The following is a 27974-nucleotide window of genomic DNA, read 5'->3' on the forward strand; positions in this document are numbered from 1 at the left end:
TTTGGCTGTGGTGGTGATAACAAAACCATGCTACAAAGACAGCCTCCCAGCAGACGGTTATCACAGTAATTTATTACAACAATCATTAAACAATGGTTATAAAGACTAAAATCTTCTCAGTCTTTAATTCAACTTTGTGATTAAACAAAATGATTCTCTTACCAGACATAATGTCAGTAAATGGTGTCTGGAAATGAATAAAAATGGAAGTGCATCTGCAGTGTACGAATCTCTCTGTTACAGTGCATTCACATCAGTCGATGTTTACAGCTGTTACAAAGAAAAATAATAAAGGGAATTTCTGAGTAAGAACCTCTATGACAATTTACAATATTTTATTGTACCCGTTGTTGTTACTGACCAGTGTCTCAACAATTTTTTTTTTTTTTTTGATGCATTCACATATTGTAGATTTTTAAACAGTACAATGGCTAATGAAACTATGGAACATACCATGGTAATGAAAATGAGAAACAATTTCATTAAAAATTATGTTGATCCTTACAGTACTATGAAACATATCAATCAGTAACTTGTGTTGTAATTGGAGTATAATTTTTAAAAGATTTGCTATTATAAGAGATATGATCAAAAAATGAGACTAGAAAAACAGTACAGAGTATAGTGGAACCTCAAGTTAAAATTAACGATAGTGTTATTGTTATAGAGGAATATCAAAGGAGCAAGTGTGGAATTGCAGCAAAATGAGGCATGACTGAACTCAGCAACAGTAAGCCTCAGAGTGGAATGACCTTGACCAAAGTCGAATGACCTTAAAAGAGTTGTTTTTGTTTTTTTTAATGCACCACACAGTTTGTAACTGACCACAGGAGCCTTGCTGATTGGCCACTCATTACATCATAAACATGAGGTGATTGTCTTCATAAACACACTGAAAACAGCATACAGAGAATTCATATGATTGCCACAGAACAACAAAGGCTACACAAGAGTGTTTGTAAAGCCTTACACAAACACTACACAGTAGTTGTCAGATTTAATAGGCTATCAGAAGATTGAGCCTCAAATACGTCACAGGATTGACATTTCTTCCCCCTCACACTCTTTCTTGTAATGTTTGCTGTTTGTCATATCTCCTGAAATGGTTTGGATTCCCTTTGTGTGTGATTGGCTAACACAACAGAATGACTTCTCATGTCTGCTGGATGCCAGGCTAGAGGATACATGGAAAAGAAGAAAGCCGAAATGTTCATATATGTAAAATACATAAAATATGATGAAGTGAATGGTCAACCCTTTTACCTGTCAGTCATTTGTGTTTTTTTTTTTTAATTACCGAGGGGAATTAAGTTCTCTTACTATTAAAGACGTAGAGGCTAATCTTCTGAGTATTTCTCCAGTTTCATTTAGCATGATGTGCTATTAAAACCTGATATGTAAGCCTGCAGGTGATGTAAGTGACTGAGGATAACAACTGAAACAACTACTTTAGAAAACTCCCAATTTTGCTTGTAAACACTGACTCATTCGAACATTGTTCATCTTTAGTAAAAAAATCTATTTTCTTTAAAGTGCTGCACTTCCAAAATCAAACTGCTAATCATAGCTCAACATTAAGAGTCTTACAGACTCATCTGCTCTATAAAAAAATTAAACTGAAGATTCAGTAACATAATATATCCTTCTTCTACTGATGTGGAAGATTTCAAAGGCAACTTGTGATCAGGCGCTAATGCTTGTATAAGTCTGCTGTTGGCTGTGAATGAGCAGCTCGTTGGAGATGGAGGTGTAATATCAGGACACCCTCCTGCTCCTGAAAGGCTGTCTGGCCATCCTCAGGTCCAGTTGTCAGTGGTGCTGTTGTAGGACTAGTCTCTCAGCAATGCATGTCACCTAGATGTTTTCATCTGATTGCCCTCTGTGGAGTAGAGATACCTCCAGATGGCGTAGTAGTGTATGCCCGCTCCAATGACAACAAACACATGCCAGATGGCGTGGGCAAAAGGGATGAGCCCGTCACTCTTGAAGAAGACCACGCCCAGGCAGTAGAAGATCCCGCCCACAGAAAGCTCTAACACGCCCTCCCGATCAGCCTGAAAAAAAGCAGATGCTCAGAACAAATTCTGCCCCCCCCCCCCCCCCCCCCCCCCCCCCCCCCCACCACCCAACCCCCCATCCTACTCCTGATGGCACCCAGTTTCCTTGCTTTAAATAACCGAGGGCTTGATGATCAGCCTTTGAACTGAATTAGGTGTCTTTTTTCAGTAGGAAATCTAAAATGTGTAGAGTTCCTTGGACCCCAGGAACAAAACTGGAGAACACTAGTTTAGAACAACCACAGAACCGCACTACTCTTGATCCATAAACTCGACAAAATAAATATGTTTTTTGACTAAAGGAAAATGTCTCTCCAAGCGTTAAAAATATAACAGCAGATACAACAGGGCTGAGGAACTTATGGTTTATGACACTGTTTTAGTATGTGATTAGTCCTTCTCTGAGGGTATCTCAAAAATCAATTCATCATTCTCACCATAGACAGAAGCACGAGGGCAGGTGCAGTCCCCATTGCTATATAGCAAAGCAGATCCACAATCTTATACCTAAGAAATAATGGAGACGCTTTTTATATTAATTATTTCAAATGAGCATCCTTTTTCTGTGCATTTTGGTCAGACCTTTTAAATTCAGTGTGCTATGTGCTACTAATCAGCTACTGATTAAACTCCAAAACATTCCTGATATAATACTTAAATCACAGATCCTGTGTTTTACACCAACTATAGTTTATAAAAATTCAAAAAAGTAAGACCATGTCAAATGAGAAAATGACTAATAACTGACACTTTATGAATATGATGAAGGCATTCAGCCTGAAAAAGAGAAAAAAATAAGGTACCAAAGAGACATAACCTCAAATATGGATGAAATGTTGTATGCAAGCAATTAGCTGATTGTTGCAACTATGTTTAAATGACTGACAGCAATGGAAAAACAAACAGTTATTACGTCTCAGACCTCTCATGAAAGAAGAACACATAGACGGAGCCTACACAGGCCATGAACCAAACCAACCAGCGCATATGGGACGCCCAGGGTCCTAACTCCCTCAGGTTCAACCTGCAGAAAACACAACCACACCAGTGTGATTACACTCTGTGCCAGTACAAAATACGCCTTTTAACAACAAACACACGACGTTAAAGATGAAAGAGCCGATCAAGTGTTTCAATATTTGACATTGTTTGACGACAAAGAGTTGACATTTTTACAGAGAAAGAGCATTCATTTACTCATTGCACAACACAAATGTTAACAAAATCTAAACAGTGATGACAGAAGACTAGTTCAAAACTGCTGAAATGAACTGTGTCGTACTCACCAAGGGGCATAGGAGGCAGCTATGAAGAAATAAATCACCATGCGATCACACATGTGGAAGCTCTGTTCAACCTTACTGTCGCAGAACACACACACACACACACACACACACACACAGACATACACACACACATGCACGCACGCACACACGGACAAAAAAAGATTTCAGTCACAGCATTCTCAACCAAAAAACAGTCTTTGACACAGCTGTGTCCTCAGAGGTCTATTCACTGAATTCATTAATATTCTTCGCTAGAACCTGTAACCCTACGTCCAAAACGTTCGTACAAAACAGCTCTTCAGTAACCTGACAGTGACAGCGCATACTGCTGTAGTGTACTGCACTGCATCAAGCCCCGGCCCATCGCACGCACTTATTTAAATGGATTATGATTTTGTGCCGTGGAATGCAGGCCCAGCCAGAGCTGCCATACACTTTTAACATGTGAGAGCATGAGTGCAATTTTACTGCTGGTCACATTCACAAACACAAGATACAAATGATCTTAAAAGAAGACTTCAGCAGACCTGTGTCAGGGACATGTCTGAGTGAAATCAACAAGAAATGACAAGTCTAAGTGAGTCACGTCATTTAAATACAGGACCAGCAAGCCTCTTCTGTGTGGCCATACGTGAAACACTCTGCTTTCTGACAGAGCCTTACAAATCAAGCCTTCAAAATCCCACACAAACTGTTTCTTAAATATGCTTCTTTTCCTTTATATTCATTTGTTTTGTGTTATTTTCTGGTTATATGACATGTGCACGGGCATATTTTAATGTATTTTCACACTATTGTGAGGTAAAGGAAATTGGGTAGGGTAGAGCAGCGGAAGATTAAAGTGGGTCAGTCATACTGATGATATTTTTTGTGTTTCACAGATGAGATACTGGTTTATACCTACATGTGGGTAGCCCAGTACCCACCATCTAGTCCCTTTGTAAACAGGTCACCTTATCAAAAATGACTTTTAAACCTTTTGAGTAAAAAAAAATAGATTTCAGCATCACATTGTTAGATTTCTTCACCATAAGTATTTTATGATTACTTAGTTGTACCTTTATGTCCCAAAATCTGGTTCTTAAGCCTTCTCCTGACTAAATATTTAGTTTACACTCTCTCCAAAATTCCCTGCTAAGGAGAATTAAGTAACAATAACAATGGGAACAATGCACTTCTCCACAACAGTGGAGTCAAAGCACCTCAAGAAAAGAGGATACTTTTATGAGCAATAGGGGAAGAGAGCTTTGTGCTGCTTTTACGTCAAAACAAAACATGCTATTCTTTGGGGGGGGGGGGGGGGGGGGGGGGCTACAGATGTGCAGTCTGTGTTGTTTCCACTCCTGGCAGATATGTGTCATCACTGACCTTGGCTTTTTATTACAATATAAATAATGTGTCTACAATATAAATAATGTGTCTTTCTTCAAAAAGAAGTCTCATGACCGTCTTCTGTTACTGGTAAACAGAGAGTGACTGAACGATCTGACAAACTGTAAGAAAACGTAATGTTGACGTTTACGTTTTCTCCATTTCCTGGAACAACACTGCACCTGGTGTTGCTCACTGAAAACTGAGTTCATCAATTTCAGCACCACAAAGAGATGAGCTGCTTTTACAGTCTAATCTAGGTTAAAACAATTCAAATCCTAATAAAAGAATAGATAAAAATAACCTCATTAATCCTGGGAATGTGTTTGTTTCATCACTAAAGGCAGTTTATAATAAACACATGAGCACTCATGCCTTCACACTTCACCCTGGGCTGAGGTATAGTGTACCAACTGTACGTGATGTTCATGACAGCAGATGGATTCCCACCCAGCGACTGGCCACGGATGTTTTTCCACCTAAATTCACTGAGTTACACAACTTGTAGTAATGTCTATCTGCACAGATCTTCTCTGCTAATCCCTGAGCAGTAAACCAAGTAATATCATATTTCTAAAAGGGCTACATAAAGTGGAACTTTCCAGAAAGTCTTTGTTTTGTTTTTTTCCCTCCTCTTCTCCTTTAAGAATACCCACCGGAGGTGACTTTTCTTCCAGGATACGGTATGAAAGACAGTGGACATGATGAAAAGGCCAGATAGCCCAGCGCCATACATCCACGCAGTGATGGTCTCCCATTGGTCATCAGAGAGGAAGTACAACAATGAACTACCAATGAGGCTGGGAATGATCCAGAGCTAGTTTAAAACAAATATGCAAGTGCGCACGCACACACACACACACACACACACACACACACACACACACACACACAACATTTGTCAGGCTGAAGTGAGACTGTCATCTTGTTATTTTTATGTTAACAGATGATAAAAGTCAATCATGTTCCCTCAACAGGAATACTGGGAAATTTAAGCATTGTTTATGGACTGCATAACTCATTTGCATCAGACCAGAACAAGGAAAGAGGTTTTCCCCAGGCAGAGCCTGCAGACACAAGCTTAAATTCTCAAGATCTTTGACTAACCCTTTATCACTCTGTCAGTTTAACATCCACCGCGTGAAAGTAACTGATTTTAACTGCCGCATTCAGTAAAACGTACAGTCACGCCACACTGTAAAGACGTGACTGTTATAACGCAAAGAGACACTGTTATCATCAAAAGTCAACAGTGTGAGTTTACCCAAGGCAAAGGTATCATGCTCTTACACTATCTCCAAATCAGTGAGAAGAGTTTGACTAAACGCAAACCAAATAAACGTAAGCCTCATCTGGGTACAAATCTTGCACAGTCTAAGCACTAATCTCGCACAGTTTGTGCACGGCTCTTGCACAGTTTGTGAGCTAGCAGGCTGAGTATTTAAAATAGAGGAGAAAAGAGGATTTGCTCTGTGTCCACCAGCCTCCCTTCTCTGAAACCGGGCGTGCCAGATGTGTCCCTGTGACAAACAGGGATTAGCTCAAGCAGGATGTTATCCAAACAGCATTGCTGCTGCAAGGCCACAAGAACATGTCCACACACACACACACAAAAAAAAGAGAGAATGTGATCAAAGACAGGGCATAGCTTTGATTCCGTAGCAAACTACCATACTGAACAGCTAAATGATTCACATAATGGTGACTTTAAAATAACAGGGCAATGTCAGAAGGCCTGGCAAAACGTTTGTGATGATTTCAAAGTTTGCAACAGATTGAACTGAATAAAACGTCGTACTGGTGCGGGTAAGTTTAACAGCCAGCTGTTAGATGGTGGAATATTTCACAGTTGCTTATATGTGTATCTGTATGTAACCCTATCTGTATATAACCACTAGAGAACTGGTGTTGCACACTTATTGACATCTCCGTAAGCTTCACGGCAGACGGCACGCAGTAAACAGGAGAACGTTTAAATAGAAACGGTTTTACAACGTCCCGTCATTGGGCTCTCCATTCCTTTACCTCAGGTAACTATTACCTGTCACAGTCAATTCTGCTTTATCCCACCTATCCAGTTTCTCATTTCCTCTATTTACTGTATACATGTGAATTTATGTCTTTGAAGTGTAAGTCAGGACAAGCTGTAGATTTCCAACAGGCCCTGAACTTCAGTAGATTACACACCAAGAGAAGGGTGAGTGAAGTGATAAGAGTGGAGTGAGAAGCCTACTTACTGCATGGGTTGCACAGTTAGCAGCATGCTCATATTCTGTTGGCTGGTATCTTTTGCTTGACGGGACCCTGTTGTTCATGAATCTAGAACCAAAAAAACAAATATATTTATTTGCATTGACCTTCTTTCGAACAAAAACATTAGGTCAAACCATGTGCTGCCTTGTCACTCTTATATGTTCAGTGACTCAGATATAGTGGTTGATGGTGTTGAAGGGTGTGTTTAGTTTTCAACTCATCAAACTAAATTTATGAACAATATGTTCTTCTTCTTCTTCTTTTTAAAGGCTTAAAGGGTTTTTTCTTTGTCCAGTGAATTTTCACCTTTGACGGCCACACATCCCAAACTATATGCAGCTGCAGGTTTGGATTTGATGCTATCTGACATGGTATGACCATACTGCGGTTGCCTTGCTGTTTTTGAACCTGCACAGGCAAGTTTTCTCTAACCTCACTGTGAACAAATCAAACTTCTCAATGTGGTAGTAACGATTAAATGTCTCATCTCATTTACTTATCTGAGAGCACTGGGAGACAGACAACGGCTTGAAACAGACTTCCACGTAAAGTTCATTTTTCTGTCTATGTTATTCCTCAGATGTGATTGTGGTCCATAATAATATAATTTGTGATGGGTTCAGAGCACAAGAGAATTTTCTTTTTGCTGCCAAGAACTGAAAATTCCATTGTAAGGCATCTAAAGAAAATGATTCTAATCCAGATCACGCTATTCGAGTTTTGCTGTGTTCTATGGTTGCTAAGCATTAACCAGAGTAGTAACCACATACCTAATCCAACATGGAATCTGAGACTCTTTATGTCACTCATATTAAGCTGCTGAGTGATGATGTCAGAGTATCCATGCCAACCAGGGGCTTGGGGATTTTCTTTCATTGCTTTCTGTGAAAAATGCTTTATCTGTGTAATGTAATTAATGGGCCTGAGTTGTAACAGTGGTACACACAAGGGAAAAGTAATTAAAAGTCATTACTAATAAGGGTACACAATTAACTTTTAAACTAATAAAATGATGCTGAAGTGATAAAACATATAGGCTCTCACAGGTATTTGACTGTCTTAATTTGTAGTAATGATGGCACCGCTCCTAGTTCTTTCTACTAAAGTTATTTTAATTAAAGTTAAATCTGGATCTCGTACCTCACCAAAAAAAAAAAAAGGATACATAAAGACTTAACATGTATCCAGTCAAAAATAAAATGCAAGTCCCTTTTAAATGTGTTTTTCATTTTGTTTACGAAAAACAAGTGCTGGAAACATGTGACTGAATGTGATAGGAATTTGGGTACATATCTGTGTGTATGATTGGAATGAGGGTGCATATCTTTTTTCAAATCTGAACGACCAAAAGTGATCATGGCAGCAATTTTTATGTGGTTTTTGAAAAGGCAATATCAATAAGTAGAACCAAACTGACAGAGGTGGTCCAGGTGTCTCACACGACTCAGTGAGCACAATCCTAAAAGGGTGCTCATGCAGAAACAAGCCTTTGAGTGGCGAGATATTTGGAGCATAATTTTCAGCTTTATCTTTCACGCCACTGACTTGTTTAAATGCTTTTACTCTTTTCCTGGGAAGATTCCCCTCAGATGACCAGACACAAACAGATTTTCTCTTCATTAACATGGATGAATTCATAAATAACTCTTTGGCCGTCTTCCAATGGCTAACGCCAAAGCCTGTCTGTTTTTGGCTTCAGCCTACAGGACGGAATTCACGCAATTATATTCAATCTGCAGTCTATGGGTTAAGGACAGAAACAGCACTGAGTGAAAGTGGAGCGAGATTTCCTCCATGTACAGTAAGTTATACTGTAATCATCCCAAGGGCAATGGGAGAAGCCTAAACAGGAATGGGCTGCTTTGTGTTGCTCTGCTTTCAGTATATAACTAAAGCTGAGTGGTTATGCACTTTCACTCCTAAGACAGATGAGTAAAATACATCTGAGTATCAAATGAAGACATAAACACAAGGAGTGCAAATAACCAAAAGAAGCCACACTCTCATCCATGCCCTGAGAGGTCTGATCAAAGGATTTACAGATTTCATGAATCTGAACACAGATCAAATCACGTTCTCTCTTTATAAAATCAAAACGGACGAAAACAATTCTTGAACCTACTACTTTGCAGTGACGCAGGAGGATCTATGTGTTTGTGCCTGAGAGGGCATCCATATTCATTGTTTGTAGGATTATGGTTGTCTTAATTTTAAGTTGAAGTTTTCTCTTTCAAAAACAGCTCAGTCAGTATACTGTGCACGTCAATGATAAATGCATTGCTCTAATCACATCTGACATCCTGAGGTCAGGACTTCCTTTCCAAAAGGATTAAAAAACAGACCCACTGAAAGATGTTCTCAAACACACACTCATTGAGACTCCCAAAATAATCACACAGCCTCAATTCATTCAGTTCTAAGCAACACAACAATGGAAATTTCCAGAGTACCTACTGCGTGTAACAACAGAGGTAAGGTAAAGAAATGTCATGGTAACGCTCAAGCAATTAATGAAATAAAAAAAAGAAAGAAAGAAAAAAGAAGCTCACTTCTCCATGGAAATTAAGAATTAGAGATTACATTTAGCTCATTTCAATTCCACTAAACAGCTTAATCACCTGAATAAATAGAACTTGTGAGGGGATTTACTTTTTTTTTTTACTACATTTCTATAAGTTTTTACTCCAGTTATACAAATTGGAATTTTTATCCCATAAACCGGTTTATACCTGGTGTCAGTCAAATCAAAGCCCTAACCCTAACTCTAACCCTAAATTATTAATACAAATTTGTTTCGTGTTAGTCGTATTTACTGAAGAAACACCTAAGAGCTCTATTATGATTTTTGTTTGGCTTACTGTGACCCTTCTTCATACATTTATAGTGAAAATGTTTTAGAACAAAACATTATGTAAAAAAAATGGAGCCAAGTTATTTAGGATCACTCATGTCCGGTTCAGTGCATCTGAGAGAGGGCCCAGAGAGATTACATCACAAGGCCTGTGCTGGGAATACTTTCACGTCCTCAGTCTATTGTCAGATGGGGAGGGAACACAATAAAGCCTAGTTTGTCTGAGAGGAAACATTGCTCCATCCTGTTCTTCTTCCTCTCTGACTGAAAGTCCTCACAACTTCTCTCATGTGTGTTTGTCTCAAGTTCAATTACACTTACAATATTTTTCACTCAAACATTTCTTAAAGTACAGGGCCTTTACAGTTCATTCTAACAGAATAATACAAGAACATGACTGAATGTATGTATGTTACTTTCATTTCTGCAGAACATTACATTAGGTAATTATATGAAGTTACTGTTTGCGAAACATTAAGAAGAAAATGCCATACATTAAGAGGATTGCTTAGTGCTAAGAGGATTGATCATTTTCACCCATTGAATTAACAGTGTAATGTCTGCAATGTTAAAGGTAATGCTAATGTTTACATTCATGTTATAAAGCACGGCTATGATTAGCACAAAGCAAATTTGACCTGATTTGAATTTACAGATATGTAGATATCCACTCAAATGTACTTTCAGAGGATAGTTTCCGAGGGAAAAAAATACTTTGAAGTAACACTTTCACTTTTAAAGTTTATGAAGGCTACAAAGATTCCATTTTCACCAATGTGAATAATCATTTTAAAAGATTTACACATAGCAAAATTGTTGAGTGTGAAATAACATCTTGCATCTTTTAAAAATCTGATGCATTATTTGCATAAATAAATAGTGTGTAAAGCACCTCAAAAATTTTTTAACCTTACGCAGGTTTATGTTTCTCCATAAAACAAAACACAAAGGCTGCTTTTCAGAGTGCGTATTAACCATTTTAATATAAAGAAATTTCTGTCTCATAAAAGAATGTCCCTTGTTCCCTCTCTCTCTCTCTCTCTGTGCGTGTGTGTGTGCGTGTGTGTTGCAGTGACAAAATTACATCTGATATTGATAATGATTTCAGGTGCTAGATGAATTCATCACTGCTTGGGGGATAAGAAATTTCATATGGTTTTTAGGACCAATTTGCTATTTTGTTTTATGTGTGCGCATACGATCAGATGTACCAGCTCAAAGATGGTCATTAAAAAGGGTTTCTTCAATAAAGGCAGAACTGTGTGTCTATAACTCACAGGTTTTTGATTTTATGCTTTTGCGTTTATTGTAAGTTGTACTGCGGTAACACGAAGACCAAGGCTACTGACAACAAGCCAAGTGGTTCACTGCTTTGAAAAAAAAGTTTGTGTTCAGCTGCCAAAACGATGTAGATTCAGTTAAACTCACAACACAGAACAGCAGCCATCTTTTTTTAAACTCAGGTGATGTAAACGACTATTGAAACCGGACAGATTTCAGGTACACATAGGCCTAATCAATACTTACTTTTATATGCATGTTACTTTTCCATATATCGATAGGTGGAGATTTTTATTTAATACTCTTATCAGATCGGTCAGTACAGTTGTTTGGAGCGATTTACCTTCCATACTTTGTCTTCTTAAAATCCATGCTGTACACATTCGAACATCTCAGCATCAAACGTGTTAACGTGCCAAAAGCAAAATAACTCCGGATGATCACAGTTATGTCCAAGCTTGCGCCAGATTAATGGAGCTGACACGCACATGAAGAAAGTTCCTCCATACAAAACTTCACGGACATGAAACGAGGGGATACGAGCAGTGCCAATAAATATGACAAAGGCTTAATGCAATATGGTAAACTCCGTTTCGTGACCCCTCCTAGGTATGCTTGACAGATAACGCTGTATTAAATCTCATCCCCGCCCCCTTGCTCCCCTAAGTAAACAGAGAAAGTCCTCAAAAAAAGAAAGCCGCGGAAGACAACCTAAATCGCAGAATGATGTTTCCACATCTTTGATAACAATTAGATAGTGATGCAAAAATAATGCAACATCTATCGTACTTTCGCATCACTTCCAGCATACTCGCACTTTTAGTAAATTGCTTTTAATCCTACAAATGAGAGAGAGAGAGAGAGAGAGAGAGAGAGAGAGAGAGAGAGAGATGTCTCTTTGAAGCTTGTGCGGGCATTTTGTTTATTTTTACTTTTAACTGTTTTCTTAAATGGAACTTTGAACTCTTAAATTGAATTAATCACACCATACAAAAAAAGCAAAACGATTTATAGAATATAGTCCTAGTTCCATTACTACCCTACATAGCTTTCAACAACAGCCCTCTACTGGCAACAGAAATTCTCTAGTGAAATGTAGTACTCGGTGTAAATTCCGAAAGAGCAATCAAATGAACTGAATAAAATCCTGATCGGGATCCAGCAGAACTTCAGAGTGGAGCACACACAAACACAGTGTTTCTGTGAAGAACTTGAGGGTCTCTAATTCTTGACCACTTGACAACATGTCTCTTCATCTCCTAGTTGCATTTATCATATAAAAATTATCTTAATGTCCAGCCGGCTGGCTGGCTGGCTCGGAGATACTGCAATCGGATTGAAATTATGGCGATGATACAAAATTCATGACGAGTTTTTTTTTTTTCTTTCTTTTTTTAATCTTCTGCAATATTTACTCGGATCAAATGAGTTGTGACTGCCAAACTGGAATGGAAATGGAAAAGGACTTGGAGGTATAGTGGTAAAATGAGACGTCAATCGGTAATCCTTTCCAACAGAATACACTAATGTCAGTTAGAACCTCTCACACCAGCTCTACAGCATGTACATGCGAAGCACAATATTCAGCAGTGAAAGACAGGACAATATGCAGTGCTACATGGTACCCAGACAAACGGGTTTTCTCCTTGATGGAGTAACATTTACATTCTTTTCGTTAAAAGGAAAATGTACATGACAAAATATTGTAAAAATACATTAACAAAATTAACTGACTTAAATCCTGATCAGGTGGTTAATTTTGTACGTTATTTGCTTTAACCTATTTTGATCTTATTTTGCTTCTCTGCATAGCACATCAGTCGGTTTATGCAACAAACCGCGGAAAGGAAACATAACGAAAACTGTGTGTTCTCCTTTAAAACGACTCTGGCTTCCAGCCCTCCCAATCTGCGCTTGCGCACGAGGAAAGCGCAACATTGGTGGGGAGAAAAACAACAACAATCGTTGGAATAAGGGTGGAACGATGGCTTCGTAAAGAAACTCTGTAGACACTGCGAAATCACCACCCGAACCTGACTGCATCTGTTTCTGTTTCAGCTTGACTTGTAGATGGTGCCGAGCCCATGAACTTGGCCAGTCAGAGCGGGGAGGCCGGCTGCAGCCAGCTCCTCTTCGCCAACTTTAATCAGGACAACACGTAAGGCAGAACAGGGCGAATGATTCACAGAATCGTTCTTCTGGGGGCCTAGTGTAGCAACCAAGCTACCTAATGTTAAGCTAAAGCTAGCTTGCTAACTGCCATTTAGCTCAACGAAGTTCTTTAAATTTCCCGTCACGCTTTAATGCACTGCTCTTCATTTGATGCTACTTTGGGTCATATTGTTAACATTAAATGTCTTTTTATTGTTTTCAATTTAAAGTTATTTTATTGAACCCTACAGTAGCCAGTTACCATAAAAGCTATACCATATGCTAGCTAGTTAGTTACCTGTAGCTGCACTGGCATATTATGGGTTGTCTCTAACTTCAGTCCGAATGCATCATACCATAATGTCAGTCATCATAATTCGTGTAAAAGGCATCTTGGACAGAAACAGATTTTATGTGCTGATGACGTGTAGAAACAAAAATGATTGAATTCCTCACCTCAACAGCTTGAGAAAGACATGACAGTTAGGTTACTCGTTCCCGTTATACGGTAATAAGCATACATGTGGCAGCTCACGTACTCCTACCTCTTTAGTTATGTAGCTGTCTTGAGTAAATTTGATGATAGAGCAGTGATCAATCAATTCACTTTACTAGATAGAGGGGTATATAAGAATGTCACAATGAAATCGTTAAGTGGATGTTATGTTCGCACATTGTCGTCAAATTAACTTTGAGCTCTTTGTTTTGATGTCATCCATGCTAACGTTAGGTAGCTAATGTTAGCAAGTAAGGGCTATCATCGTGTCTTCAAAGTCGATCATTTTAATTTAAAACGAGTTTCAGATAGGCCTCTATGTCAGGATTACTTTCATGTCCTAGCATGTCAGTGTATCCCCCAACTAATCAAATTTCAGAAAAGCTATACTGAAAGCCGCTTGTTCATCCACCTTTTTAAAAAACATACGTCATGCTTAACTCGGATTGCAAAATATCCCCTTCTACACTACGCCACTGTCAGCAGTCCTGTGAAAGAGACCATGCCCTGGATTTGTAATTCTTGCATGATTAAAGTAGTTGATTGCAACATCTCTGTGTCTCCTTAGGTCCTTAGCTGTTGGCACTAAATCCGGATACAAGTTTTTCTCTTTGTCCTCAGTCGATAAATTGGAACAGATTTATGAATGTAGTAAGTATCCCTCTCTTCTACATGACTTTTGTTCTTGTTGATGTGTTGCCTTGTTAAAAGATTAGGCTAAATATTAGTAATATAGTAATAAAGTTGGTATGAATGATGTTGGATTGAATAGGAAGAAATGTTGCTTGTAATTTCAGTTAGACTTCTGGCCTATCTTGATATTAGCTTTTGCATATACATGTCTGTGTACATACACGTATATAAACCCTTTCTAAAACACGTTCTGAAGTGAATTATCAGTATAAAATGTTAGAACGGTATACTGCCAAATCATAATTCCCCAGACTAATTGATCTGTTGTTTTGCTTTTTTTTTTTTTTAATCTCAGCTGACACTGAAGATGTGTGCATCGTGGAAAGGCTGTTCTCAAGTAGCCTTGTTGCTATTGTTAGCCTGAAGGCACCTAGGAAGCTGAAAGTGTGTCACTTCAAGAAAGGGACGGAAATCTGTAACTACAGCTATTCTAACACTATTCTTGCTGTGAAACTAAACAGACAGGTAAATTAAGACTGTATGCTTGTGTGTGATGCATACATAATTATACGGTAAATGTAAGCCTTTTTTTTTCCCTGAAAAGGCATGACATGTCTTTGATTATTCTAACCAACACACTACCTCTATTAATGTGTCCTTATCTGCTGTATTGTTACAACTTTGCTTTGTATTGTAACTTAACTGTACATAAGGACCTGAAAACTCAATGCCATTTTAACAACACTGTCAATGACTTGTTACACACTATAATACATTTGCATGTACTTAATCTAGATATTTTATTTAAATGTTGCAGCCCAAGAGCTTTTAGTTGCTTCATCAGTGAATTTCAGTCAGTTTATTAGGGGAATTCAAAGGAGTCCTCACACCGTTTCAGTTCCTATTGTATTTTTTTTTTTTAGTTTTCCTTCTTACCAAAATTTGTGGTGTGATTTGATTCATGGCTTTCCTGCATCTTAGAATGCCTTTATGATAATTGTCTATGTTCACTGAATTCTAAAAACTGTCTTTTTTAATCTGTGGCATGAACTTGTGGTATTGTCTTATGTCATTTGTTTTGTAGAGGTTGATAGTATGTCTGGAAGAATCACTGTATATCCACAACATCAGAGATATGAAAGTACTACATACGATTCGGGAGACGCCTCCAAACCCATCAGGTACGCATGGGGAAATGTGCACAACTTGATGTTAGTCACCTTCATAGTCAGCGCTTTCTTGTGGCCTTGTTTTTAGATAGGCAAAATATGGTTTCTTCTGCACTTCACAGTGTTTTGTTTCGCTGCTGTTTACAGAAGTGAAAGTTTCGGGGGAGTGTACAGTTGTTCTGAGTGGTGTTTTGATTGCTTCATCGGTGAAGGTTGAATTTGATCCCTCTCCTTTTTTTTTTTTCTTTCCCTCCAACACAGGGTTGTGTGCGCTTTCAATCAGTAATGACAACTGCTATTTAGCTTACCCTGGCAGTGCTACAATAGGAGAGGTACAAGTTTTTGACACCGTTAACTTGGTAGGTCTCATTTCCATCATATTTTGACAAGTAACTGTGGTTCTCAAACAGTAATGCGGTGAATGAAATAAAGAATCATGATTATTTTTGTCTCTGCAGCGGGCTGCTAACATGATCCCTGCTCATGACAGCCCTTTGGCTGCCCTAGCATTTGATGCCAGTGGAATCAGACTGGCCACAGCTTCAGAGAAGGTAAGGTTTTTTTTCTTTTTCTTTCAGTACCCAGAACAGAGACACAGAAATCAGTCTGTACACTGAAAGTTCAGAGCCCTCTTTTGTTGTTGTATTTGTGACGTATTTCATTCAGCTGCTCAGTTTGACTTTGTTTCCCTTTTTTTTTCAGGGTACCGTTATCCGTGTGTTCTCCATTCCAGAAGGTCAGAAACTCTTTGAGTTCAGAAGAGGAGTGAAGAGGTCAGTGCCATTGTGTGGAAATGTTCAACAGTCATTTGCAATGTAAAAAATAAAACTGAAACCTAAAGAGTAATCTGCTATTCTTTCGCAGATGCGTCAGCATTTGCTCCTTAGCCTTCAGTATGGAGGGACTCTATCTCTCTGCTTCTAGCAACACAGAGACAGTGCATATTTTTAAGCTGGAGACACAGAGAGAAAAGTAAGTGTGTTATTCGTGGCTATCAGTCAGATACAATATTGTATTAAAAGTATCTTTCAGTTTTTTTTTTAATCTGGTCTTTTTGGTACGTTGGTCTGTGTCTTCTTTCTTTTGCCTGTTTTTTTTTGTTTCTTTTTTTCAGTCGTTTATTTTACGTTTCCTTTTTAAAAGTGTTAACACGCGGTTGTTCTCCACTGCAGGCCACAGGAGGAGCCGACCACTTGGACGGGATACTTTGGGAAGGTGCTCATGGCCTCCACTACGTACCTGCCTGCACAGGTCACTGAGATGTTCACTCAAGGACGGGCCTTTGCCACTGTTCGATTGCCATTTTCGGGTCACAAGAATATCTGCGCGCTTGCCATGTAAGTCGTGAAGTTTTGATCACTTGTGATCAGTCGTTTTTGAATTCCAAATGATTGATTGACTGCACAGGTGTGAAGCATACGTCAGTTTTGTTATGGTCTGAAGTTGGATGTCATGACTTGCTGTGATTTCCTTTCGTAACTGTAGAATCCAGAAGATTCCACGCCTTCTGGTAGCGGCAGCGGATGGTTACCTTTACCTGTACAATCTCGATCCTCAGGAGGGTGGAGAGTGCACACTAATGAAGCAGCACAAGTAAGACTGGGCCATCAGTGGAGCTGTGTGTGTGTGTGTGTGTGTGTGTGTGTAGAGAAACCCTCCTGCATAGTAAGGTCAAGGGCAGAATCAAAACAACAGCATAATGAGATTTGAAGAATGACAAAACAATCTTAATTAACCTTTGTTGGAGTTCATTTTACACATGATCGAATAAACAAGGACGTCAACCATAAAAAAAAACAGAGAGAGCAGAGAATATTTAGAGGACAAAAGGTATAAAGACCGCACGGTAATGGTGTATGCCTGGACAGTGTCCGTGAATGGCCTGTCAGTTAACGCAGAGTGACCCAAGCAGGTTTAATGGAATAGAATCAGCGCTGTTCCATCATTCTTGAAACATTTCTATAGTAAACAAAGCAGCTGATGCACTTTTGAGTAACTTGTACTGCGCAATTAGTCGTTCATTAATCACAATCATGGTTTTGGCCTTTGCAATGAACTAGTCACAAAAGGCCATGTTTCATTAATCAGTTTAGTAATAGGCTCTTGCTGTCCAGCAGTACTTGTGTACACATGTGTGCTGTGTAAATGCCCATAAATCTCTGTTGAATAGGCTGTAATGGTGCAAACCAGTGGTCATTGTTTTAAATAGTGTGTGTTTGGAGTGGTCTGACTAATCAGGTAGTCACATAATCTGCTGAATCACAGACTTTCCCGTCAACGCAGTCCAAGCCGTCAGCTGACCGGGTGCAGCCGAAAACTCCGTTCCTCTCTCCAAATATAGTGAAGGTTTTGCTATCTGACTTGAATTTAAAAAAAAAAAAGAAACTCAAAATAAATGAGCTCTCCTGATATCATGGAAGAATTTAAAAACCCAACAAACCAAACATCTTGGGCTAAACTTTGGTTTCAGAGGGCGCACTATTGAGGTGCTATGATGTGAAAAAAGGAAACCTCAGTTAGCTGCCCTGTAAAGTACTGTCACACACAAAAGCATTGAGTCATTGGAAAACCCGTCAAAAGGACTTTGAGAAGGGTTTGAATGGCAAGATGACTGTATCAAGTTTCCCATCTGTTCATTTCAGTCTGACTGCGCAGTGACACACTTTTGGAATACAGTTTTCAGTTCTGTTTTCCATTATGTAGATTGAGCCAACAGATTTTGAATGAAATATACAGGCTCTTTTAAAAGCACTTAATAATCACAGTTATAGTATCAGTCAGCATAACGACCAGTTTGTCTTCATAATCATGCAGTCATAACCATTAGTCTCCCGTGGCAGTTTACGGCCTAAAATGACTCTGAGGCCTCTGTATGTCTCCACCACCTCTACCATTTATAGTCAGTGGGTAACGGCAAGGCCTTAATCTAGTGTCAACAATCATTTCATTATATAGGAAATTAAATTTTGCATTTAATATCTGTGAGTTTTGTGCACCCCATTTGAGCAAGAGTTTAATATCACGTCTGTTGTTGGATTCGTCAACAATTTATTGGGCAGACTTTTATTAGACGTTGTCCACAAGTTTTTTTTTGTTTTTTTTTTTTATCAAACACCAGCTGTGCAGATGGCTAGATCCCCATCATCCCTGTACAGAATATGCAGTTATGGAGAAGGCACAGGACCATATCTCACCCCAGCTTTGATGTAATTAATAGAAGATTGCATCAATAAAAAGAACAGCCGGGAGAAAGCAATAATTGTCTACATTTTGTTTACAAAAGTGTGCAGGTGTTTTTCAAGTCCGCTCCTTGGGTCTCAACAGACAATTCACTTTTGAATTCCGCTTCCAATGTATTTGTATAGCACATTTTACAATTAAATTGTCTCAAAGCAACTTTACAGAGATCAGTGCCGAAACCCTCAGTGAGCAGGTCCAAGGCGACAGTGGCAAGGAAAAAGATCTTAAATCTTAAACTTAAGCGAATAGGAGGAAGAAACCTTGGGCGGAACCAAGACCCAACAGAGCCCAGCAAGCCCATCCTGCTATGAGCAGCTCCATGAGTTACGATATTCACAGTATAAAGGAAGAGGGGATGTTTTTAATGTAGTCCTCAGCTAACACTCCCCTTTGAGCTAATTTAGACAATTTGATTGGCATTTAAGTCATACCAGCTGTGTCAGTGGTGGTTTAGAGCAAGGAATTTCTGTCCAGTGGGTCCCCTGGGTTGGACTTAAAAATCACTGATCTACCACGCAGGTGTTCACAAGCTTGGCTGGGATTTGTTCTAACTGTTTTTACCACCATGCGTTTTTGAACGTGCACTGTGACAGCCACCTCAAGCTCGCTGGACGTAGAATAATTCAATGAACCAATCAATGTCCTACCAGGTTGGATGGAAGTGCCGAGCCGGCGAATGAAATCTTAGAGCAGACAACACACGACCGCCCACTGGTGGCACAGACGTACAGCGCGGCCGTGACCAAAGGTGAGAGCTCTAAAGCCATGGATGAATTAACAAGATACCACACTTACTAAGGCTGGAGCCCAGCTGCTCAAACACTCGATGCTTTGTCTCCCACCAAGTTTAAACGCTGGACACTGTCCACACTCTTCTAGGCTACTCTGAGGACCAGGGAGCCGTCGGAGGTGCCGGCATGGAGGAAGACATGAACGCCCTGCATCTCGATGAAGAGAACGAACAGCCTCCTCTGATCCTGGAGACGGACTGAAGGCGACACCTGTCACACCCCGGGGGCGGGAGATGGAAGACTGAGTGACTTTGTTTAAAGGGGGTCCTTCCTCTGGTGCTGCTATGAATCTGTGACTTGGTGGAGAAGGGATTAAAAAGAGAGGGCATTTTAAAGCAAGCCTAGCAGTAGCCTCATTCTGTCTGTTGTTATGTGTAGATGTCGTCTTCTTTTTTTCTTCCCCCTCACTTGTGGCTTTTTTTTTTTCTTTCTTTTTTTTTTTAAAGGAAAAAAAAAAAAACCCTGGCAAATCTTTACAGGCCAGAATTGACCTTTAATCGTTACTAAAAATGAGAAAACCAAGCTGCAGGTGTCGCGTCTCTTAGCTTTGCATGTACATGTGCCAAGTGTAGGATTGCTATAAAAACATTTGCTCTCACATTGATGGATCTAATGTGTATGGTGGACAGTTTGTTTTTTTTTTTTTCCTCTTGAGCCTTGACAGAAGCTTAATGTGTTTTTTTTGTTTGTTTGTTTTGTTGTTTATTTCTTTGTTTGTTTTTATTCAATCAGAAGGTAATTGGCTCTTTTCGCCTGGCACTCGGCTGTATATTGTACAGTGGCCCGTCATTATTTCCGAGAAATGTTTAGCTGTGGAAGTGCTTTTATGTCATCTACATCTGTAGCGCTGTTCTTTCGCACTGAGGTGTAAATATTGTCCTCTGTTAGCACTGTACGTGACAGAAACTCATGTTGCTATGGAACAGTCGCTGCCTGGTTACAAGCATGTTATGGGCCGGTACCGACGGCCTTAAACAGTATTCAACGCATTTTCCCTAACAACGATTATCAGCGAGATCTATAGCAGATGCTTTTGTTTTTCTTTAGGGGCAAAGGCTGCACACTAATATCTGTAAAGATATTCTGAAATGTCTGACTACCCTTGTCATCATTTTGGGCTGTTCATATGAGAAATCTGACGATGAACATGAGAGAAAAAAAAAAAAAAAAGACAAGTTTTGACATCTTGGTTTTGATCACCCCGTTGTCTTCCCATGACCTGAACCCCTGTTTCCTTCAGGAATTTTAACACTTTACGTGAAGAAATGACTTTGTGAAATTGATAACCTCAGTTAGCTAAAAGTGGCTCTTTAATGAAGGGGGTAAATGCATTAATTTCCAGTAGGAGCTGGTACTCAAGCACTGCAGATGTGTTGCCTGTATTGGGCAACTGCCGTTTTGTTCTTTGATAAAGCTTTATTTTATACTTAATATAAAATAAACGTATTGTGTTCGACTAATGCCCTTGCATTTCACTCACACACACACACACACACACACACACGTTTGAGGTGAGCTCCATCTGGAGGTCACCAGCTCTACTGTACATGTTGAATGTTTTAAAAAAAGGTCCAGGTTTCATTGGAACTGAAAAGTAAGACAACTGAAGTAAAGCAGTTAGGCAGTAGCTTGATTACTTGGATTTGTCCATCTGTTTGCTTTTCTGCCCCTGGATGGTGATTCGCATAAATTTTCCAACACAAGCTAGATGTTGTGAGCTAATGTTTTTTTTGGGGTATGTTCCCACAGGCATCTGAGAGAACTGTCACGTGTTCATCAGACAGGACCCTGGACTTGGTCACATGGTCTGCACACTGTGCCAGACCAGTTTAAATTGGGTGATGAAGCCTTTAGAATCATAAAATTATTGTGAAGTGTTAAGATGACGTTAGCAATGAAGAATGTGATTACCAGAGGGTTCCATAGACTTTCTGTTGTCCAATGCCTCCAGTTTAGCACAAAAATTAATGAAATATGTGTATCAACTCACATTTCCGGCGATCAGAGACCAGGGTCTAAATCAGTGCACTCTGACAAACTTTAAGAACATGTTTATGTATGAATATCTTAAACATGTCCTTATGGTACCTACCAAAACAAACATCAGTTTGATATTTAGATTTGCCTTTTTTTCCCCTCGTCAGCCAATGAACTCTAATGCCCCCCATGGCCACTTTAATCTGTTTTCTAATGATTTTTGTATAAAATGTGAATTGTTCCATATAAAGTTCAAATAAATCCTCTTATTACCCAAGTCTGTATGAAACAGTTACAATTTCTTTTATCTGTTTACATTATTTAAGTATAAAAAAAACTGTTTTTGTTTTTTTGTTTTGTTATTTTGTTTTTTGAGATTTTACCAGACTTTTGGGACAGTTTTATTTTTTCTGTGCTTTCTGTTCAGGCACTTTATCTACAGTTAAAAAAAGAGAAAAAAGGGAGAGAAAAATTAAAGGACAAAGTAAGAGTGTTGCAGAAATCATGGCTGCTTCATGTAAATGCAGAATTTATTTAGAATCAAAACAATAACGTTGTACCAAAGGTATAAAAAGCATTCTATGACCAGCATAAAAGATATCCTACAGTATCAAAGATAAGCTTTTTCTTTTTCCATATTTAGCTTTACGTAGATATCAGCACAAATGCTTCATGAGGTTTCATGGCGTCAGTATAATGGTTGCAATGTTTCAGTTGTTACACATATATTTGAATTTTATTTTAGTACTATTTGAAGCAAGGCAGGCAGGGCAGGGTTTTGGAAGTACATCATGAAGTCTGGTGTCAGATGATCTTCAGGTCCTTCATAGCAGATTCAAGTGTCTGAGGTGGACGAGGGAGAAAAAAACAGTTTTAGACAGATGCTTTACATAAACTACTGGAGCATGATCCTAAGCACAGGACACACTGGAGAATACAAGGTTTTACCTTCACATCCCATACGACCATGCCTCCATCCATACCAGTGGTGCAGAATTTGGTGCACTTGGCTTTTCCACCTTCCAGTATTGTGATTTGGCTTGAATCAATAGCACAATGTGGTTAGTGTGAGTATTAGCATCATTGCTAATGAACAGAAAAACAACTCGACATGGAGAATTAAACCAAAACTAACTTGGGCATATGTGATCTGTGCAGTAATCGGTTAATATACTGAATGCATCGTCAGTCATTTCAGCTGATTAAAGCTAGAGGTTGACTCTGAAAGCCCATGTGTCTGTGCTATTGCGCGTACGCTTAGATTTGTTACGCTAACATCAGAGTGAAGGAGCCGAGCTAACCTGATGCTATTTTTGTGCAGGGATTCCAGCACGGCCTCCTTGCTCTCGGAGGCCTTCTTATCCAGGTTCTGGAAGCGCTCTCTGGCTGTCATCCCCTTCTGAGCGCTTTGTTTTGGCACATCAAGTTTCCCCCCAAAAGTCAGAGCCCCCTTGTCCCCGTTGTAGACAAACAGTGCCGGGTAGCAGTCGTGTCCCTGGGACAAATCAGACTCATTCAGTATATCTGTGACACAATGATGACAACTCACACTGGCTCCCCCCGAAAAAAATTTTTGGTCAGGTGCTAAAGCAGTTAATGGAGGTGAATGGTGCTTACCGCCGCCACCAAGCTATTCTCTGTGATGAAGGTCACGCAGAGCAGGGGCAGGGTCTCGGAGGTCAAGCTGGTGATCCTTGTCGAGCACAGGTGAAAAATACAAAACAAAAACAGTGTCATGCAAGTTGAACGTCTGATTTAATGTCCCCTAGACGTTACAGGGCGTGGGGGTGGAGAGACTCACGTGGCACTCTTGCCTCCCTCTGCCACGGCCACGGTGCTGTCGTGGCTGGCCCAGGCCACACGGTTGCCACTGTCCGAGAAGCACACTCCGTGGACCCAGCCAGCCGTGCCACTTGATTCAAACATCACCTCTCCAAAGGGCATCTTAGAACCCCAGGGCGTAGGGGCGGGCTTCTCCTCCACCTCCTTGATGTAAGCCGAGAAGATCCTGAAAAGAAAGAGGTTTTTCTATTATTATTTGTATTAATCCATACATCATTACTTAGAATTTTTTTTTTTTTTTTTTTTTGCTAACATTGTTTTTCTGACAACACATGTTCCAGAAATGAAATATTGACTCAAAGGGTCATACCTGCATTTGAAGTCACATGACCCAGCTGCCAGCAGGACGTTGTTAGGGTGCCAGTCCAAGCAGAGAATGGTGGAACGAATAGGCTTTTTAATGTGCTTGCAAACCCACCTAGAATAACAAAGGCCAGCTATTCAATCATAATTTCACTACAAACATATAATCATCCAAATATAGCACTGATACAGCTTCACAAAGGAAAAATATCAGTCCTGTTCTTCAGAGTCGCAGACGATGTGGCACTAATCTAGCCCAGTGGGAAGATTCATTTTGTCGAAAACTGGAGTAAATTGCTACAGTTATTTATTATTTGCATAATACTACATTATGCCATACTATGTATTAAATTCTGTCTTTCTCAACAAAGCTGTTATTCAAAAAGTGATGCATGACAATAACCTTGATTAAATTCCCAATAACTTACGTTTTGCATTGCTTATGTTGAATAGATCCAAACTTATACTACAGAGGACAGAACATTCTGAATAAAAAGTGGATTTGCTAAATTCTATAGCGACTTCTTAAGGTATTTTATTTCTAATCAATGAGCTAATAGCATATCAAATTATAGTCAACATGAAGACTGTGGTGAATTTCAGCCATTCATACAATCATGGTCATTTTCAAATGACCCCATTGTGTTGTGTACATCTGAGTAACTTTAATATGAATTATGAATGAGGATTTAATCTGAGGTATTAAAAAAGCCAGAGGGCCCATCTGCCTTTTGAGCAGATTAAGAATGTTAACCCTGCTCGGACAGATGACAACCAGTGGATGTTTACCAAGGCTATCTCACCAGTCATTCTCCTGCTCAAAGTAACACACGGAGATGAGCCGTGAGCCACTGCCCACCGCAAACTTGTTCTCTTTGGGAGACCACTTCACACAGCGAGCAGCGCGGTTGATCCTCAGGATGACGAGGGTGGGTTTCCACACGTCTCCCTTCAGGCTCCAGACGTAAGCGTTACGGTCGGTACCACAGGTGACGATGCGGTTGCTCTCAGGGGCCCAGTCGATGCCTGCGGACCAAAGGAGACACCATTATGAGGAAGCACTCTTAAACCTCACAGCTGTCTCCTCTGGTACCCTACCAAAGCTGCAGTGGCTTCATCTGCAATACTTACATGACCAGTTGGTACAAACCCTGATAATGAGTGCTTTGCACTGTACATAACTTTTTATAATGTATTGTAGTAGTGCTGACTGCAGTGTATATGTAAATGTGCATATACCTGTGTAAGAGATGATGGTCACACATGGTAATGTATGACCCGGTCCTCACCTGTCACTTGTCCATTATGCTCCTTCAGAACATGAATTTTGGTCCAGCCAGAACCCTCCTTTTTATAGATGTGCACATCATGGTTGTTTGGACACAGAGCGATTTCTGTTGGGAATATAAGATGTCTTATTCAGTTGTTGAGTTGTATTTAAACCCTATCAGTATGAAGTCCTAAATGGGCTTAAAACTTTCATAAAGTCTAAGACTACATAAAATCCGTTGACAAGTGTAGCTTCAGCTGATGTTCTATCAGATGCATTTATTTTAATCTTTGCTTAGTGAGAAAGGGTGGTATTGTTTCAGTTTGGCTTCAGAGGCTGGGCTGTGTAACGTGACGGCCATGCTTAGCAGTCACATTTTTTTGCTTTTGCGCTGTGGTCTGCTTAAGACACTCGACATCAGCAACACAGCACCATTCATGGTAAAACAGGAAGTCTGGGCAGAATTAGTCATTACTGGTTCTCTCATCAGCCCGGAAAAAAAAAAAGAGAAAACAAGCAGGACGACAAAACATAAAATCACAGCCCTTTACCACTTCTCTTCAGCTGTCCATCTCATTTTAAACACAGCCATACCCCCCACCCCCGCCCCTACCCCTACCCCTACCCCTACCCCTCTCCCCCCCAGTAAATGGAAACAAAGGGGCGTCTGTTTCTGACTTCGTTTTATGTCATCGATGGTAGCTGTACTGAGTTTAGGAAGAGCACGGCTTTCGGCATGGAGAGATGTTTCAGACAGTACGGGGAAAGATGCTGGCAGATGAGTCTGTTTGTGCGTTGGCTGTTTATATCTGGACAAACAGTGCATAATATTCAGTGTGTGCATTTCCGCTCGTTGCCGAGAGAGCTCAACTCAAAAGTGACTGACAGGTTCTCAGGGAGCAAACGGTGAAAACGGCAGATAATGCAGCTATATAGAGGATGATAAAAGATTATGTGTTGTGGCACCATTAACGTGACCTTGACTTAGGCCCTCTAAGTTTCCCTCGATAAATGCTCTCTTTACACAAACAGGGCTTTATAATCTCAATGTGTTGTTCTTTCCAGAAAGCATTTCATATTCTGGATGTAGTGGTTAAATTCAGACCAACAGCCATGTTACAAGGCATGGAAAATGCATGAAAAAAAAGTCTATCAAAATGTTTTTAAAAAAAAAATCATCTGTGGTATTTTTGGTTCCAAAAACAAGCAACTATCACATGGCCCAAAAAAAAAAAATGTTCGGTGTCCTAGAAACAGGACTCCAGGCCAAGCAAATGAAATCTGGGAAAAGTCATTGAAAACTGACAGCTTGTTTTTTTTTTTTCTCTTGAGTCCAGAGGAAATACCTTCAGCTACCTGGCTCTTGGCCAAAAGCTATATTAAACATCCAAACTTTACAACTGATACAAACGGCTGGAAGGCAGATGTAGCAGAGTGACTACTTTATCCTTTACTGTTTCAACAAATCAAACAGGACTACACAAGAATTTCTCGTCTTGTTGAGACCAAAACTATGAGTACCACCAGGGGACAAAGCTCTTCGCAGAAAGTCAAGAGATGCTCTACATTACAGCAAACTGCAGAATTGCAGAACTCACGAGTGCGGTCCTTGTTCCAGGCGTGGCAGCTGATTGGTTCCAGTAAAAAGCTGTGATAAGCCATGAGTGCAAACTCTGCAAAATTCAATTGAATGAACTGATGAAGAAAGAATTTTTGTGTGTATATGCATCCATACAAAGAGCATCAATACATCCTGTGATGCAATTTTCTCTATTTTAAAAACAAAACAAGAAAGAAACTAATAGGCTGAGTAAGAAATGAGAACATGAGGCTGCTTACTGCTCTTTTACTTCCGCAAAAAAAGGAGAAGCTTCTGAAGTTCCTTATCTAATGTCAGTGTTTCCACATCCCATAATCGTTTGTTAAAAAAACAAATGAATTACAATAAAATCTCTTATTTCAGGCAGCGTCTTACAATTATCTTCTCGAGTCTCATCTCACCTTTCAGTCACATTTTTATATATTCTACCGCTCCTATAGTAAATCAAAAGCAGACCATGGTGGAACGTGACACAGGGCTAGACTAACTCTGACCACTGCAGTTTTCACACATAAAATACCATCTTATTTATGTATTTCATTTCAAATATGAGGAAGGCCTTTTTAAGCTCACTCCTTTTTAACCACTGAAATTGCTCTTTCAGACTGCATCTATGATGAGTCTTTTCTGTTAAAAAAATAAATAAATTTGAAATTGTGTTGTTAAACATGTAATAACTAGCTGCTTTTGTAGCGTTCCAGTAAGATACTACAATCTAGAACATGTTACTAGTGTGGCTGCAGACATTCCTCCATCCAGAGAGAGGAATTTGCCCCCATACTGAAACGTCTTTCCAACTTCAAATAAACAAAAAACATATGTTATTCTACTTACCCTAGAAACCGTTACAAAGGGGAAAAAAAAGACCCAGGAGCTTTTGGATGGAGGAGACAAGATAAGAAACAGAAGCCCAAGTTCGTGGACTCTGAGCAGTCAACACAAACGCTGGCTTGACTCTGAATGAACTATAGTATTTCCTAGGACGTTTTTCTCTCTCTCTTTCTCTCTCTCTCTCTCTCTCAAAAAAAAATGTTCTACTTCCCCCTTCCTGTTACAGACACATAACCACTTCCTTGTGTGGGCGGCTGTCTGCTGGGTGAGGAGGGCCTAGAGTTAAACTCCCCTTAACATCCTGTTCAGAGTCGTGTACAACATAAGCTCCTCTTCAAATTCTACCTCTAAACCTCTATGGCTAGACAGTTCTGCCATACAGTTAGCAGAATAATAACTTATGCAAAACAACAAAGGCAATTCTCACATAGGATGGTTTTGCAGTCCTCTCTGCTCATTGATAATAATAAAATCAGGAAAGACAGATCCCATACAGCCAGTATCCTAAGCTGACCATAACACATACGCTTTCATTCATTTTTCATAGTTAAAACCAATCTATGGTTTCTGCA

The 27974-nt window shown here is 39.6% G+C and overlaps 3 protein-coding genes across 3 annotated transcripts; 1 reads left to right on the forward strand and 2 right to left on the reverse strand.

The window, feature by feature from the left end:
* Positions 1 to 53: 53 nt before the first annotated feature.
* On the reverse strand, positions 54 to 11692 carry mmd2a (monocyte to macrophage differentiation-associated 2a). Its single transcript, XM_030790990.1, has 7 exons — positions 11443 to 11692; positions 6952 to 7033; positions 5371 to 5531; positions 3344 to 3418; positions 2980 to 3081; positions 2495 to 2564; positions 54 to 2054 (listed from the first exon to the last, which is right to left on the reverse strand). Exons 1-7 carry the CDS (start codon positions 11496 to 11498, stop codon positions 1851 to 1853), a joined length of 750 nt encoding a protein of 249 aa, XP_030646850.1. The 5' UTR covers positions 11499 to 11692; the 3' UTR covers positions 54 to 1850.
* A 1362-nt stretch (positions 11693 to 13054) lies between these two features.
* Positions 13055 to 21039, forward strand: wipi2 (WD repeat domain, phosphoinositide interacting 2). Its single transcript, XM_030789978.1, has 12 exons — positions 13055 to 13257; positions 14315 to 14397; positions 14735 to 14904; positions 15464 to 15560; positions 15810 to 15907; positions 16007 to 16099; positions 16251 to 16321; positions 16413 to 16520; positions 16721 to 16885; positions 17034 to 17141; positions 19439 to 19536; positions 19668 to 21039. Exons 1-12 carry the CDS (start codon positions 13184 to 13186, stop codon positions 19778 to 19780), a joined length of 1278 nt encoding a protein of 425 aa, XP_030645838.1. The 5' UTR covers positions 13055 to 13183; the 3' UTR covers positions 19781 to 21039.
* A 1226-nt stretch (positions 21040 to 22265) lies between these two features.
* Positions 22266 to 27551, reverse strand: arpc1b (actin related protein 2/3 complex, subunit 1B). Its single transcript, XM_030790350.1, has 10 exons — positions 27406 to 27551; positions 26570 to 26644; positions 24991 to 25095; positions 24505 to 24727; positions 23709 to 23816; positions 23358 to 23564; positions 23174 to 23249; positions 22858 to 23051; positions 22505 to 22595; positions 22266 to 22399 (listed from the first exon to the last, which is right to left on the reverse strand). The coding sequence occupies exons 2-10, from the start codon at positions 26631 to 26633 to the stop codon at positions 22361 to 22363; spliced, it is 1107 nt and encodes a 368-aa protein (XP_030646210.1). The 5' UTR covers positions 26634 to 26644; positions 27406 to 27551; the 3' UTR covers positions 22266 to 22360.
* Between the last annotated feature and the right edge of the window lie 423 nt (positions 27552 to 27974).

This window comes from Chanos chanos, chromosome 13 (genome assembly GCF_902362185.1).
Source record: "Chanos chanos chromosome 13, fChaCha1.1, whole genome shotgun sequence".
NCBI lineage: Eukaryota > Metazoa > Chordata > Actinopteri > Gonorynchiformes > Chanidae > Chanos > Chanos chanos.

Bases quoted from the DNA above. Each gene is read 5' to 3' on its own strand.
- mmd2a (XM_030790990.1), bottom strand. From the start codon at position 11,498: ATGCTGAGATGTTCGAATGTGTACAGCATGGATTTTAAGAAGACAAAG. The intron at 3,082-3,343 runs GTGAGTACGACA...TGTTTTCTGCAG, and splicing joins GCTGCCTCCTATGCCCCTTG to GTTGAACCTGAGGGAGTTAG. The intron at 2,055-2,494 runs GTGAGAATGATG...GCTTTTTTTCAG, and splicing joins CCCTCGTGCTTCTGTCTATG to GCTGATCGGGAGGGCGTGTT.
- wipi2 (XM_030789978.1), top strand. From the start codon at position 13,184: ATGAACTTGGCCAGTCAGAGCGGGGAGGCCGGCTGCAGCCAGCTCCTC. The intron at 15,908-16,006 runs GTAGGTCTCATT...TTGTCTCTGCAG, and splicing joins TTTTTGACACCGTTAACTTG to CGGGCTGCTAACATGATCCC. The intron at 19,537-19,667 runs GTGAGAGCTCTA...ACACTCTTCTAG, and splicing joins CAGCGCGGCCGTGACCAAAG to GCTACTCTGAGGACCAGGGA.
- arpc1b (XM_030790350.1), bottom strand. From the start codon at position 26,633: ATGGCTTATCACAGCTTTTTACTGGAACCAATCAGCTGCCACGCCTGG. The intron at 25,096-26,569 runs GTGAGTTCTGCA...TATTCCCAACAG, and splicing joins CTGGAACAAGGACCGCACTC to AAATCGCTCTGTGTCCAAAC. The intron at 22,596-22,857 runs GTTAGCTCGGCT...TATTGATTCAAG, and splicing joins CTGCACAAAAATAGCATCAG to CCAAATCACAATACTGGAAG.